We start from the raw sequence: 14,612 nt of genomic DNA, 5'->3' as shown, positions 1-14,612 counted from the left end.
GTGCAGTACTGCTGGAGTGCCACACTGTTGGAGGTGCTATATTTTGGATGAGATGTAAAACAGAGGCCACATCTACCTTTTTAAGTTGGACGTAAAGGATATTTTGAAGAAGAGCAAGTTAGTTCTCCCTGGTGTCCTGGCCAATATTAACCCCCTAGCCAACATCACTAAAAGAGATTGCCTGGCCATTATCCCATTGCTGTTTGTGGGAGCTTGCTGTGCACAAATTAGCTACCGCAGTTCCCACATTACAACAGTGACGAGGCTTCAAAAAGTATGTCATCGGCTGTAAAGAATTTTGGGACGTCCTGGAGCTATAGAAATGCAAGTCTTCTTTCTTGCGTAAAGGTGTTGTAGCTAAGATGGATTTATTGCTGAATGTTGTAGCAAGCAAGAAGTGCAGAATAATAACTGTCCATGTGACAGATTTGCTCTAACTTTTTTGTAAAGTCTTTACAGAACCAAACCAGGTGGATGCAAATCAGCCATGATCTAATAGAATGGTGGAACAGGCCTGATGGACTGAATGGTCTCCTGTTCCTACATTGGTCAAGTTGCATTTGAACTTTTGCTTGCAATATATAGTTTCGGGACTCACTGCATGATACTAGTCTGTATGCATTCTAATTCCAAAGTGGAAGGTCCCGCTTTTACCTCCTGTGCAAGAGAATAGATTTTGAATGACTTAAAATTTCACCTGAAGTCTTTAAAATCTGCTTTTAAAACTTTTGTATTTAATTGAAACTGAAGAAAATGATGTTGGATGTTGTGAATTTTTCAGGCTACCCTCCCTTCTGCTCTGAAACCCCTCAAGAAACATATCGCAAAGTGATGAACTGGAAGGAAATATTGGTTTTCCCTCCTGAAGTTCCAATATCCGAGAGATCCAAGGGACTGATTAAAAGGTAAGAGCATTTCCACTAGTTGGCAAATTAATAACCAGCCCAACAACTTGAGGTTATTAATGGAAGAACAGAAAGGGAGAATTTAGGACAAGTTTTTCTGAATGCAGCCTGCATTCAGAACATGGATTGCTTTACCGCAATGCAGGCAGAGAATGTAGCACCTTTTGAGAAGGAAATTGGAGAAATAATTGAAAAGGAGAATGAGAGAATTCTGTTAAAGAGCTAGTATCAGTCCAAATTGTGATGGGCTGAATGGCCATCATAATTTCTATGATTCTGTGTTGGAGCATGATTATGTTGAAATGTTTTCTCTTTAGCCTTTGATACGCTCTAGTGTATTGATTAAGAATTCCATGTGTTTATTTGCAGTATTTACAAGCTGCTCCCCACAGAATGGGGTTAAAAAAAGTGATTTTTAAAAAAAAAGTTCTTGGGCTGTGGGCAGCACTGACAAAACTGAGTAATTCTGAGGGCATTAAGGGTCAAACACTAACATGGGCTGGAGTTACATGTAGGCCAGGCCCTAAAAGTCATTAGTGATCCAGTTGAGTTTTTGTCACAATCCAGTCATTTTACTGGTGCTGACTCACCGATTATTGGGTTTATTTAAACAAGAAATGCTGGAACCACTCAGCAGGTCTGGCAGCATCTGTGGAAAGAGAAGCAGAGTTAACGTTTCGAGTCAGTGACCCTTCTTCGGAACTGAGGTCACTGACCCGAAACGTTAACTCTGCTTCTCTTTCCACAGATGCTGCCAGACCTGCTGAGTGGTTCCAGCATTTCTTGTTTTTATTTCAGATTTCCAGCATCCGCAGTATTTTGCTTTTATCATACTGGATTTATTTAATTCAGTTTAACAATTTGCAAGGGCGAGATTTGAACTTGTAACTTCTCAGTTGCAAATTTTGTACATGACCACTAGGCTAAATGCAGTCCTATGCATTTTTAGTGTACTATTTGTTCAACTTTTGGAAATTTGTAGTTGGTGTATCCTCCAAAGTCTGTTGGCTGTAAATCTTGTGTATGATTTGATCAACTAAGTTGGGAGTGTCCAAGTCTTTTGTTTAGCTGGGCCACTTAAGTACATACCATGGAACCATGTGAGCCACATATGAGTTGACGTGACTGTTCCCATTTAATCCCTTAAATCTCAAACTGTTACTGTTAACAGATCTTGGTGTTCTGGTTTAGAGTTTGAGGCATCAGCACTAAGAACAGTCCTTTTTCTGTGGCTCAAAGGAAGGGAAGGAAAGATGTAGAGTGATTGAAATATCCACACACTCACAGTTGTCGTATCTTGCACCTTTTGTATTTAAGTGACTTTGTTGTAATGTTCTTGCTGCGTTGCATGTTTTCAGATTTTGCTGCGCAGCAGACGACCGGATTGGAGCTAGTGGTGTGGAGGAAATCAAAAGTCATCAGTTCTTCGAAGGAGTAGACTGGGAACACACCAGGTACACTCAGCTGGGGGTGGAATTGGGTTTGGGTGGGTAGGGGTGATAGTGAATTGGTAAACCGCTCGACTTCCTTTCCTGTTGGCGTCAGTGTAAATTGGGAGGCGGGGGAGGGTAGTGAAAGGGTCACTGCGTTTGTTATTTCCAGTTCTGTTCTTCCACTTGAGCAGTTTCACACTCCCCATGTGTAAATGGTTGCTCTGTATAATGGATCCTCAATGGGCAGTGCTTTATCTATAATTGTTCACATTAAATTCAATAAACTATGTAAATAAAAGAAGCGATTGCCCCTAGCCTTGGGTATTCATGATGTGAAGGTTATTTGTGTGCCAAAAAAAAATGGCAGTTCAGCTTTTTCCTCAAACTGGTTCTGAGAATCTACACCTATTAGAGACTGTTTGTCAATACAGAACTCTCATCCCCTGGTATGGCAAAATGCTGCAGCAATACTCAGTTTTTATCAGGTGGCCCACCACCACCTTCTCAAGGGCAATTGGGGATGGGCAGTAAATGCTGTCCTAGCCAGCGAGGCCCACTTCCCATGAACGAATAAAAAATAAATTGATCTCTCTGTAAACATTGTTTTTTGGTAGAATGGGGCCCATTTCAGCTGAGCTGTATTGCTGTGTTCGGGGGCGGGGGGGGGATGGGTGACACTGACGAGGCTGACATTAATTGCCCAGCCCTCAATGCCATGGAGAGGATGGTAGTGAGTTTTCTCCTTGAACCGTTGCAGTTCCTGCAGTGATGATGCTCCCACAATGGTAGCAGTTAAGTGGCTATAGTTCTAAGCTACTGTTCTCCTGAAGCTTGTGTCTTTGGTGGCTGCAGGATCAATTTTTCCAGCCTTGTCTTGCTACTCATGTGCCTGCATGAATCACTACCTTCAGGGTAGGAGGTAAGGGAAGTGGGAATTGCTTTACCAAACACTGGCAATGGTTGTTACATTTTAGTTCATTCGACCTATAAAAACACTCTCTCCTTTGCAGCAATTGCTTTTTACTTGAATCTTTTCACTTTCAGTATAATGTCCAATAAATAGGACAGATGCTTTGAAGATATGTGTGCTGATTTTTAAAAATGTTTTAAAAGTCCTCTGTGCAGCCAGATGGTCCTTTTCCAGAGTCTGCTGCCTGCAGTATTATGCCGTCACTCATCCTGTTGCAGTTAAGGCCGTCCTAAAGAAAGAAAAACTTGCATTTCTGTCGTGACCTTCATGAGCTCGGTCCCAAAACGCGTTGCAGCCAATTAAATACTTTTGAAGTGTAGTCATTGTTGTGTAGGGAAACATGGCAGTCAATTTGTGCACAGCAAGCTCCCACAAACAGCGATGTGATCAAGATCACAGAATCTGATTTTTAATGTTGGTTGGGGGATAAACACTTGGCCCAGGACACTGGGAGAATTCCCCTGCTGTGCTGCACTCAGCTCCCAGTCTTACACTACATCTCTCACCAGTATTGTGCTACCTCTTAGTTTTGGTATGATTTCTTAACCATTTCTCTTAGGGTTACCATGGTTTCTAGATTAATTAGGCTGAGACTTTTTCCTCTAGAAAAAAGATAACTCAGGGGAGACCTGACTGAGGTCATTAAAATTCTGAAAGGGTTTGATAGGGTAGACATAGAGAAGATGTTTTCACTTATGGGGAGACCAGGTCTAGTGCTATAGATATAAGATTGTCACCAATAAATCCAATCGGAAATTCAGGAGCAACTTCTTTACCCAGAGAGTGGTGAGAATGTGGAACTCGCTACCACAGGGAGTGGTTGAGGTGAATAGTATAGATGCATTTAAGGGGAATCTGGAGAAAGGAACAGCAAAGATGAGCAACCCAACCTGACCCAACAAGTTGTGAAATTGAAGCCATAAATCTGGGAATTTGTGGACTGGCACCAAAGAAACTGACTGTAAGCTGCAGGATTGCCATTTTAAAAATCCAGCTGTTTCAGGAAGGGAGTCTGCTCTGCCTGGCTTTTGTGACTCCAGTCCCAACCTCTGTGGTTGACTCTTGATGCCCTCGAGGTGAGCAATAAATGCTGCCTGATCCTCATTCCAAGAACAAGTTGAAGAGAAAACAAAAACAAGTCTGGAGAGGTATATGGCACATTGTGCAAGAAATAACACACACCACATTTAAATAGGAATGATGCAAAAGCTGTAAATACAGAACTACTCCAACAACATCAGTAACAAGACTAGTTACTGTTTAGGGTGTTGACACTCAATCAGAACTTGTTTGCCAGTACAAATGCTGTTAGGATGGTGATATTTGGACATTACCAGATAATACTGGGTTGGTTGACAACGCCCATTACAACAATGTAAATCCTTTCACATGAAATGCTATCTGGTTTCTTTATCTTCCCTAAAGGCTCAATTGTTAATCCAGTTCTCACCTGTTTTGTTTTTACTCTATTCAAACTGTTCTCTCCTTCTCCTGAAATATTGTTTGAATTTCCTGTATACCCATAGAACCCCAGAACTATAGAAAAGTTACAGCACAGAATCTACCCATCCCTGAATGTCTATATCTCCTTGACAACATGACCTTGACTTTACTCCCATAGGAAAATGAGGCCAGTCAGCCCCTCAGCTTGTTCTGCCATTCAATCTGTACCTTAACTCCATTTATCCACCTTGATTCAGTACCCCTTAATACCCTTACCCAACAAAAAATACATCAATCTTACTTTTGAAATTTCCAATTGACAGCTATTTGTGGGAGACTGTTCCAGATTTCCACTACCTTTTTGTGTGAAGTGCTTCCTGACATCACTGAAAGGTCTAGCTCTAACCTTAAGACTATGCCCCATTGTTCCAGACTCCACCTGCATTCCCCCCCACCCACCACCACCACCACCACCACCACCACCAGGAATAGTTTCTCTCTATCTACCTATCAACTTCTTTAATCATCTTAATCACCTCAATTAGATCAGCCCTTAATCTTCCTTTCTCAAGGGAATACAAACTTGGTCTATGCAACCTGTCTTCATAATTTAACTCTTTTAGCCGTGGTATCATTCTGGTGAATCGGCACTACACCCCGTCCAAGGGCAATATATCCTTGCTGAGATGCGGTGCCCAGAACTGAATGTTCTATTCCAGAAAGTCAGTTGGTGAGGGATAGAACTGGACCCAATCTTTAGACACTTTTTATATAATTATTTATTTATTTACAGACTCGCGCATTACAAGCATGCATTTCCTAACCCAACCACCACAGTTTTTGGTCTGTGCTTATTTATAAGGGGTTCAAATGAATGCCCTGTTAAATTGAATGCAGGAGGTGGGCATTAACACAATTAATGTACGATTAACACTGAGTGCAGTACTTCAGACTGGGGCTAACCGGAGCTTTATATAACTTTCACCCCTTTGTATTCCAGCCCTGTTGAGATAAACACAAGCATTCCATTCACCTTTTTGAATTATTTTTTGTGCCTGCCTGTGATTTCTATACTTAGACCCCTAAATCTCTGCCCCTCCATAGTTCTTGGCTTTTCACTTTGGAAAATATTCTGATACATCTTTCTTGGGTTCAAAGTGGATGACCTTACACTTGCCCATCTGCCACAGTTTTGCCCACTTACTTAATAAATAACCCTTTTCAACTTTCTGCCCCTGTCCCCACTATTTACTGTGCCTCCTAACTTTGGTGCCATCAGCAAACTTGGATATGTGACGCTCTCTATTTCTTCATCTAAGTCATTTATAAATGTAATGAAGTGGCAAGTCCCAGTACAAATCCTGACAGTTTGAGTACATATCCATTATTCCTATTCTGTCTCCTACCTTGTAACCAATTCCCTACCTATGGCAAAAGGCTGCTTCTCATCTTTGACAAATAGTTCCTTTTTTTTAAAGGAGTAGGCGCAATGGTAGTTTTGAAGGGAGGAGATGGTTAATAATGCTTGAGGTAAGGGAGATGTTGACAGTGTTAAGAACTGAACAGCTAGCTGAAGGCTTTCTGTGGCTCAGTGGGTAGCACTCTTATCTCTGTTAGGTTGTGGGTTCAAGTCCCACTCTGGAGTCTTGAGCACAACAATCTAGGCTGAACATTCTAGTGCAGTACTGAGAGTGCTGCACTGTCAGAGGTGCTGTCTTTTAGATATGATAAACTGAGGCCCCTGTCTATCCTCTCAGGTGGATGTAAAAAAAAAAAAAAAATCCCAAGGTGCTATTTTGAAGAAGAGTAGGGGAGTTCTCCCCACTGTCCTGGCTAATACTGATCTCTCAACTGATGCCACTAAAAACTTCTGGTTGTTATCACATTGCTGTTAGTGGGATCTTGGTGTGTTGCATTTCCCACATTACAACAGAGATGACACTTTAAAATAATTTAATTGGCTGTAAAGTGCTTTCGGAAGCCCTGAGGTCAGGAAGGGTGCTATATAAATGCAATTCTTCCTCCTTTCTTGCAGTGATCTGGTACCTCGTTCCATTTCTTAGAAATGTCATCATGCCCAATGAAATGGTGTGAAATGCAATGACTGTTTTACAGTTGAGTGGTTAGGCACTGGGTTAAGGGGGAGATTTTGTGAGAGGGTATGAGCTTGATAGAGACATTCAGGTTCAAGATGTGGGGTGGGCTTTGACAGGCGGGGGCTGCGATGGACAACAGTAAGCCCAAGCCAAGTGGTGAATCATCTCAAACTAAGGCTCAGAAAATAGTGGGTTCTTCAAACCTGGTATCAGAGCTCGGGATGGGGGAGCAGGGGAAGGGAGGTATGTTTTAAATTTTTTTTTTAATGATTTGAAAGCGTAGATGTAGAGAAACTTTCCTCTAGTGAGGAAATTAAGAATAAGGGGATATAATAAAAATTCAGAATTTGACCATTCAGGACCAAGAATCAGGAAGCACTCTTTTTCTCACAAAGATGTAGTGGAAATTTGAAACTCCCTCCCACAAGACGTTGTGGATGCTGAGGATCAATGGAATTTTCAAGACTGAGATCGATAGAATTTTGTTGATCGAGGGTATTGAAGGATATGGAGCAAAGGTGAGAATGTGATGGAGTTGAGGTTCAGATCCGCCCTGGAGGAGCAGGCCTGAGGAAATTTGTCATTGTGAAGGGTAGTGTTGTAGCTGTGCAGTCTGCCTTTGCCCAATCGGTGAAGGATAGGGGCATGATGAGCAAGCAAACCAGTCTATGAACAGGACCAGAGGAAAGGGCGGTAAGGATGTGGTAAGAATTTGAGAATAGGAGGTTTGCAGGGGGCGGTGAATGGTGAAGAAGACACAGTGGCCTTTGTTGGTGTTTAGATCTTCAGATATTGGCATTAACTAACAGGGTGTCATAAAGGGGGGGAACGTCTGAAGAGCTATGGGGAAGAGTAGGCGGGAGTGGGACTAATCGGATAGCTTTTTCAAAAGAGCTGGCACAGATACGATGGGCCAGATGGCCTCCTCAGTACTGTAAGATTCTACGTGGGGAAGCCTAGTACTGGACCAGCAACCAAGAGGTGTGAGTTCACAATGGGAAGTTGTGAAATGGATAAAACAAGTCAATTGTGAACTGGCCCATGAAAGTCTTTGTGGAAAACCAATTTAATTCTGCAGGCAAGGGAGCCTACCACATCTACCTGGTCTGGGCCTACGCGTGACTCCTGTCCCATACTTTGTGGATGATTGTTGATCCTTTTTCAGAGCATTTAGGGATTGCTAACAAATGTTGCCTTGACCGTGTTACCCACATCCTAAGAACAAATCAAAATTGAATATGAATTTTAAATGACACTTGTGTGTCTGTACTTTCTGTGACCTGTTCACTGATAAACAATTCCTCAATGCTATACACTGGAGATTTTTACTTTGGCAATCTTGAATTGCATCCCTTTCATGTGTGTCTCAAGAATGGTGGGTGAACTGTAAAATGATTATGATTGCAGACTGACAATAAATGGTTCAATGATGTAGGTTAGGCTGTCGAACAAGTATTTAAGATTGGTCTGTTGCAGTAATTGGGTTAATTTTTTCCATAGTTATTTTGTTTGGGCCTTTTGTGTTTGTGAAATAGTTGAGTCATCAGTGCATTCTGAGTTAATTTTATCTCCTCTGATCATGGCTTAACTGTGTTGTGACCTTGAGTTTCCAGAAAGCAAGTGATTGGTTAGTTTTTCTATATGTAACATGACCTCACAACACTGAAACTGAAGTTGGGACAGTTTATTGCAGTAAAGGTGCTATACCAATGCAAGTCACTTCCAAATTTTAAAATTCTCATCCTCGTTTTTAATTTCCTCCAAGGCCAAACCCCTCACAATCTCTGTAATCTCCTCCAGCCCTAAAATCCTCCCAGATTCCTGCACTCCAATCCTGGCCTCTTGACCATTCCCGATTTTAATTGCCCCACCATTTGGTGCCGTGCCATCAGCTGCCTGGGCCCTAAGCTCTAGAATTCCCTCTCCACCTCTTTTTTCTTTTTAAGATGCTCCTTAAAACCGAACTCATTGACCATGCTTTTGGTCACTTGTCCTAATAATCCCCTTATGTGGCCCAGTGTTAAATTTTGTTTGATAATTGCTCCTATGAGGCACCTGCAGATGCATTCAAGGTGCTACATAAATACAAATTGTTTTTGTTGCAAGCTCTTTAGCGGGGAAGTTTGAATGGAAAGTTCATGAGTGATGAGACATGTATGATTTGCTGCTTTTCTTTCCAACAGGGACAGGCCAGCAGCTATTCCCATCGAAATAAGGAGTATAGATGACACTTCTAATTTTGATGAATTTCCTGAATCAGACATCTTGCAGCCAGGTATGAAGGAATTAAACTTGTTGCACATTGACCCTTAACCCTTTTAGTGCTTTGGTCAAGCATTTGAAAGGCACAATGGGAAAATGTTTATATATGCTAAAAAGCCAAAGACTGAGTTTCTTGCACTATGGATGGCACCCACCTTAAAAAAAAAAAAAAAAGTAGTGCGACGATAAAACCAGGAAAAGGTTTACCCAGTTTAAAAACTCCTTTTTGTATTGTCATATTGGTGTGGCTGAGTCCAGAGCACAGATAGAGGGTGTGAAGGGGTTAATGTTTGAGACAGTGAGAATAAACCCCTCCTATTGTAGTGCTGATGGGTAATAGTCACTTGGCTTGGAAGAAGCTAGTAGCAGCGCAAGGTGTGCTGGCTAGACAGGCTTGTGGAGAGTGTAAATAGTAATGTGTATATAATAAATGAATTATTATTTAGCCCTATAAAGACTGAGACTTCTGTAGACAACACTCAATCTACACTACAACAGTACACAACAATTTTAACTCGCTCAAAACCCATTCACTTACGATTAAAATCAAGCCCTCCGATCCAGACGACATGTCATGGTTAAGTATCAAATTTTAACTGAGTATTTGGGAGTTCTGTACTTATCAAAACTGGCACTTTTATGATATTGCCACTGCCTATAGTGAGTTAGGAACGCTGGTACATTCCTTAACCCAACCTAAAACCAGCTAAACAACACTGTTTAAACCAAGGCCCTGAGGAAGAGCAGCCCAAGTTCTGTCCTGGCTAACACTTCGCCACAAACCAACCCAGCAAATGGGTCATGTTGCTGTGTGTATGTAAATAGTAAAACCACTGACGACCCTCCTTCATGTAAAGGGTGGTAGTGGGTTGGAACGATCTTCTGCAAACAGCGGTTGATGTTCGATCTGAGATTGATAGATTTTTGTTAACCAGAGGTATTAAGGGATATGGGGCAAAGGCGGGTCTATGGAGTTAGGTCGCAGATTAGCCATGATCTCATTGAATGGTGGAACAAGATCGAGGGGCTGAATGGCCTCCTCCTGTTCCACCATTCATTGGCTATGCAGCGTTTTGGAAAGTCCAGAGGATGTGAAAGGTTCTACATAAATGCGCGTTTGTTCATTTTTTTTTTTTTTGTTTGTTTTTAACTTGTTACACTTTCCATTGGCCACATGAAAATTTGCAGGGCTATGGGGCAAAGGTGGGTGAGTGGGACTAGCTGAGTATTTCTTCGAGAGCTGATACAGACGTGACTGGCTGAATGGCCTCCTTCTGCGCTGTAACCATTCTATCATTCTATGAAGTGTTGGTTGAAAAATTTTTCACTGAGGTCATACCTGTACCTTTTTTCTGTTCCTTCCAACATCAGTGCCAAACGTGAGTGAATCAGATTATAAATCTAAAGACTGGGTATTCATCAACTACACCTACAAGAGGTTCGAAGGCCTGACTGCTCGAGGAACCATCCCGTCCTACACGAAGGTGGGGCAGTCGTGAGGACAACATGAACTGAGAGGCAGGTTACAATGACCACTTTTCTGCCCGAGGACTCGCTGCTTCACCTACAGAAGTTCAAGGTCAACAGAAATTCTGCTGGATTAGGATTTCCTGCAACTACATTTACTTTGATTTAAACTTGGGTTAGCAGAACCAAAATGCCATGTCCTTACCTGGATTCTCCTCAATGATGTGTTAAAGCCAGTGGCCGTTGTTTTTGTTTGTGTATTGGATGTTTTAATTTAAGGTGTGTGTTGGGATTCTGAGCTGTGGGAACTGTTACTAGAGTCTGGGTTTGTGAAACATTTCATTTATGCTGCATGTGTGACTGTGAATGAATTTATTGCAGTGAATTAGTTCTGAACTGAGAGCTCGTGTAATCAGGGGTTACATGGAATCATATGCACACACAGTGAGATTGTGACAATATTAAGCTACTGGCCTTGCACCAGCTGTAAGGAATAGGCTGTCGAACCTTACTTCCCTTTATTAAAATTCACCCTCAGCCATGGCTCAGTCAGTGGCACTCGCCTTGGAGTCAGATGGCCTTGTGTTCAAGTCCCAATCCGGACAGATAATCCAGGTTGACACACCCAGTGCAGTACTGAGGGAGTGCTGCACTGTCAGAGGTGTTGTCTTTTGGGTGAGATGTTAAATTGAGGACCCCGTCTGCCCCCTCAGGTAGGCGCGAAAGATCCCATGGCCCCTGTTTTGAGGAAGAGCAGGGTATTCTCCCTGGGTCCTGGGCCAATATCTGTCCTTCAACCAACATCACTAAAAACAGGTGTTCTGGTGATTGATCACATTGCTGTTTGTGGGAGCTTGCTGTGCACAAGTTGGTTGCCATGTTTCCTACATTATGACAGTGACTGCCGTCCAGTAAGTACTTCATTGGCTGTGAAGAGCGTTGGGATGTCCTGAGGAGATGAAAGGTGCTCTCGAAATGTATGATCTTTTTTTCTCTTTCCTCCCACACCTCTCATCATCCCTATAACACCGAATTTAATAAACGTTCCTCTTCCTCATCTCTTTCTGTATGGTGAGCAGAAGGTTCAACTTGGCTCAACACTAAACTTGTCAACTGCGGTGTTTCTGTGATCACACTTGGGTTGCTGAACCTCACGTAGCAGACTGAACTTTCACAATACTAAATCCCCTGTGATGCAACTACCAGAGCTAACTTAAACTGCAAAAATCTCATGACCGGAGTGTGTGGTGTAAATGAGGTGCTCAGTAAAGATTCTGGTTTTCCAGCTGAGCAAACCCGAGTCTGTTTTTTGCCTGTAGAAGTCTCGCTGCCAGGGCCTTTAGATTCAGTAGCTCCTGTTATTGTGTATGACATTGTGCCACATTCTCGTGTAGCAGACTTCCTTTTTTTTTAAAAAGAACCAAAGATCCTGATGTTTGATATGAAATTTTGTTTCCAAGGATGATTTTATTCCTGGGATCCTACAGATAGCAACAGTTTGGACTGAAATGTTGTACTTTTTTTTAAAAAACAAACAGTAAAGCCGTTTTCTTACCTTTTTATGGGTTTTTTTTTCCTGTTTGGATGGATGTGATAAAGCAGAGCCTTCTCTCTTTCTTTCTACCATCTTTCGTTCTGTCCCCTTTTTCTTTCTCTCTTTTTCTCTCTCTCTCTCTCTCTCTGCCCCCTTTTTTTCTCTCTCTCTGTCTCTCGCAATTTTATTTCCAGGTCCTCCTCAGGATCTGAGCTTTGTTATCGAAACTACCTGTTCCTTTTAACCCAGTATTGTGTGTTACCAGTGTTTCAAAGACTGACACCAATGTGACCAAGTCAAAGCTGAGAAACCGCCTCAGTGGAGTTCTAAGGCCTGGCTCAGAGTCCCTGTCCACATCCGGTGCTGCTGAGGAACTACTCGAGATTAATATACGGCACCAGCTTCTGCCTGTAGTTTGGAAGTAAAGATCTATGAAGACCTTTGGCTTGCCTGATGCACCTTTTAATTATCATTCATGATCGATGTTTTAAACTGATTTAATTTGATTTAGGAACAGGAGACAGCCATTGTGCGGCTCTGGCCTGTTCTGTTACAAGTCGATTTGTATTTCACTTCTGTTTTCCTATCTTTGCTCCATATTCCTCGACATCCTTACCCAACAAAAATCTATCACAGACTTGAAATCTCAATTGCCTCCCCCAAGAATCCACCGTATTTTGGGGGAGAAAGTTCCAGATTTCCACGGCCTGTTGGATGAAACGTGCTTGCTGATTTCACTTCTGAACAGCCTGCCTCTAATTTTAGGATGCTGCCCCCTTGTTTGGGACTCCTCGCAAGAGGGGGAAAAAAAAGTTTCTCTCTCTATCTACCCTATCACATCCTTTAATCATCTTAAACAGCTCAGTTAGTTTCACCTCCTCAATCTCCTAACTTCAAGGGAATACAAGCTGGGTCTATGCAACTTCTCAGAATTTTAACCCTCTATTCCCCTGAACTTGATGCAATACTCCATCAACCCTGATTCAATGAAGACTGCAGGAGGACATACCAGGAGCAGCACCAGGCATGCCTCAAAATGAGGTGTCAACCTGGTGAAGCTACAACAGAGGACCACTTGCGAGCCAAATTGTGTAAGAAGCATGCGATAGACAGAACTAAGCGATCCCATAACAGATCAGACCTAAGCTCTGCAGTCCTGTCACATCCAGCCATGAATGGTGGTGGACAATCAAACAATTAACAGGAGGAGGTGGCTCCACAAATATTCCCATCCTTAATGATGGGGGACCCCAGCACAGCAGTGCGAAAGATCAGGCTGAAGCATTTGCAACAATCTTCAGCCAGAAATGCCGAGTTGCTGATCCATCTCGGCCTCCTCCTGAAGTCCCTAGCATCACAGATGCCAGTCTTCAGCCATTTCGATTCACTCCAGGTGATATCAAGAAACGACTGAAGGTACTGGATACTGCAAAGGCTATGGGCCCTGACAATATTCCGGTAATAGTACTGAAGACCCGTGCTCCAGAACTTGCCATGCCCCTAGCCAAGCTATTCCAGTACAGCTACGACACTGGCATCTACCCAACAATGTGGAAAATTGCCCAGGTATGACCTGTACACAAAAAGCAAGACAAATCCAACCCGGCCAGTTACCCCCCACCCCACCCCATCAGCTTACTCTCGATCATCTGTAAAGTGATGGAAGGTATCATCGACTGTGCTATTAAGCGGCACTTGCTTAGCAATAACCTGCTCAGTGACGCTCAGTTTGGGTTCTGCCAGGGCCATTCAGCTCCTGACCTCATTACAGCCTTGGTTCCAACATGGACAAAGCTGAACTCAAGAGATGAGTTGAGTGTGACTGCCCTTGACATCAAGGCAGCATTTGACTGAGTATGGCATCAAGGAGCCCGAGTAAAACTGGAGTCAATGGAAATTGGGGGGGGGGGGGGGGGGCTAAATGCTCCAGTGGTTGTAGTCATACCTAGCATGAAGAAAGATGATTGTGGTTGTTGGAGGTTAATTATCTCAGTCCCAGGGCATCGCTGCAGGAGGTCCTCAAGGTAGTGTCCTAGGCCCAACCATCTTCAGCTGCTTCATCAATGACCGTCCTTCAATCAAAAGGTCAGAAGTGGGATGTTCGCTGATGATTGCACAATGTTTAGCAATGTAGAAATGCAGCAAGACCTGGCCAATATCCAGGCTTGGGCTGATAAGTGGCAAGTAACATTCGCGCCACACAAGTGCAAGGCAATGACCATCTCCAACAAAAGAGAACCTAACCAACTCCCCTTGATATTCAATGGCTGAATCCCCCACTATCAACATACTAGGGGGTTACCATTGACCAGAAACTGATCTGGATGAGCCATATAAATACCATGGCTACAAGGGCAGGTCAGAGGCTAGGAATCCTGTGGCAAGTGACTCACCTCCTGACTCCCTAAAGCCTGTCCACCATCTAAAAGGCACAAGTCAGGAGTGTGATGGAATACTCTCCACTTGCCTGGATGGGTGCAGCTCCAACAACACTCAAGGAGC

The 14,612-nt window shown here is 42.9% G+C and overlaps 1 protein-coding gene across 2 annotated transcripts in view; it reads left to right on the top strand.

The window, feature by feature from the left end:
• Positions 1-12,136, top strand: part of LOC137379403 (serine/threonine-protein kinase 38-like) — a 106,575-nt gene extending 94,439 nt beyond the window's left edge. For both annotated transcript variants that reach the window (XM_068050167.1, XM_068050166.1), the window contains exons 11-14: positions 782-905; positions 2,264-2,359; positions 9,031-9,122; positions 10,481-12,136. In XM_068050167.1, coding sequence (XP_067906268.1) covers positions 782-905; positions 2,264-2,359; positions 9,031-9,122; positions 10,481-10,608 — 440 coding nt within the window. In that variant the 3' untranslated portion in view covers positions 10,609-12,136. The remainder of the gene's footprint in view (positions 1-781; positions 906-2,263; positions 2,360-9,030; positions 9,123-10,480) is intronic.
• Positions 12,137-14,612: the final 2,476 nt, after the last annotated feature.

Source organism: Heterodontus francisci, chromosome 18 (assembly GCF_036365525.1).
Source record: "Heterodontus francisci isolate sHetFra1 chromosome 18, sHetFra1.hap1, whole genome shotgun sequence".
In the NCBI taxonomy this organism is placed as follows: domain Eukaryota; kingdom Metazoa; phylum Chordata; class Chondrichthyes; order Heterodontiformes; family Heterodontidae; genus Heterodontus; species Heterodontus francisci.
This window is presented reverse-complemented; position numbering and strand designations above follow the sequence as displayed.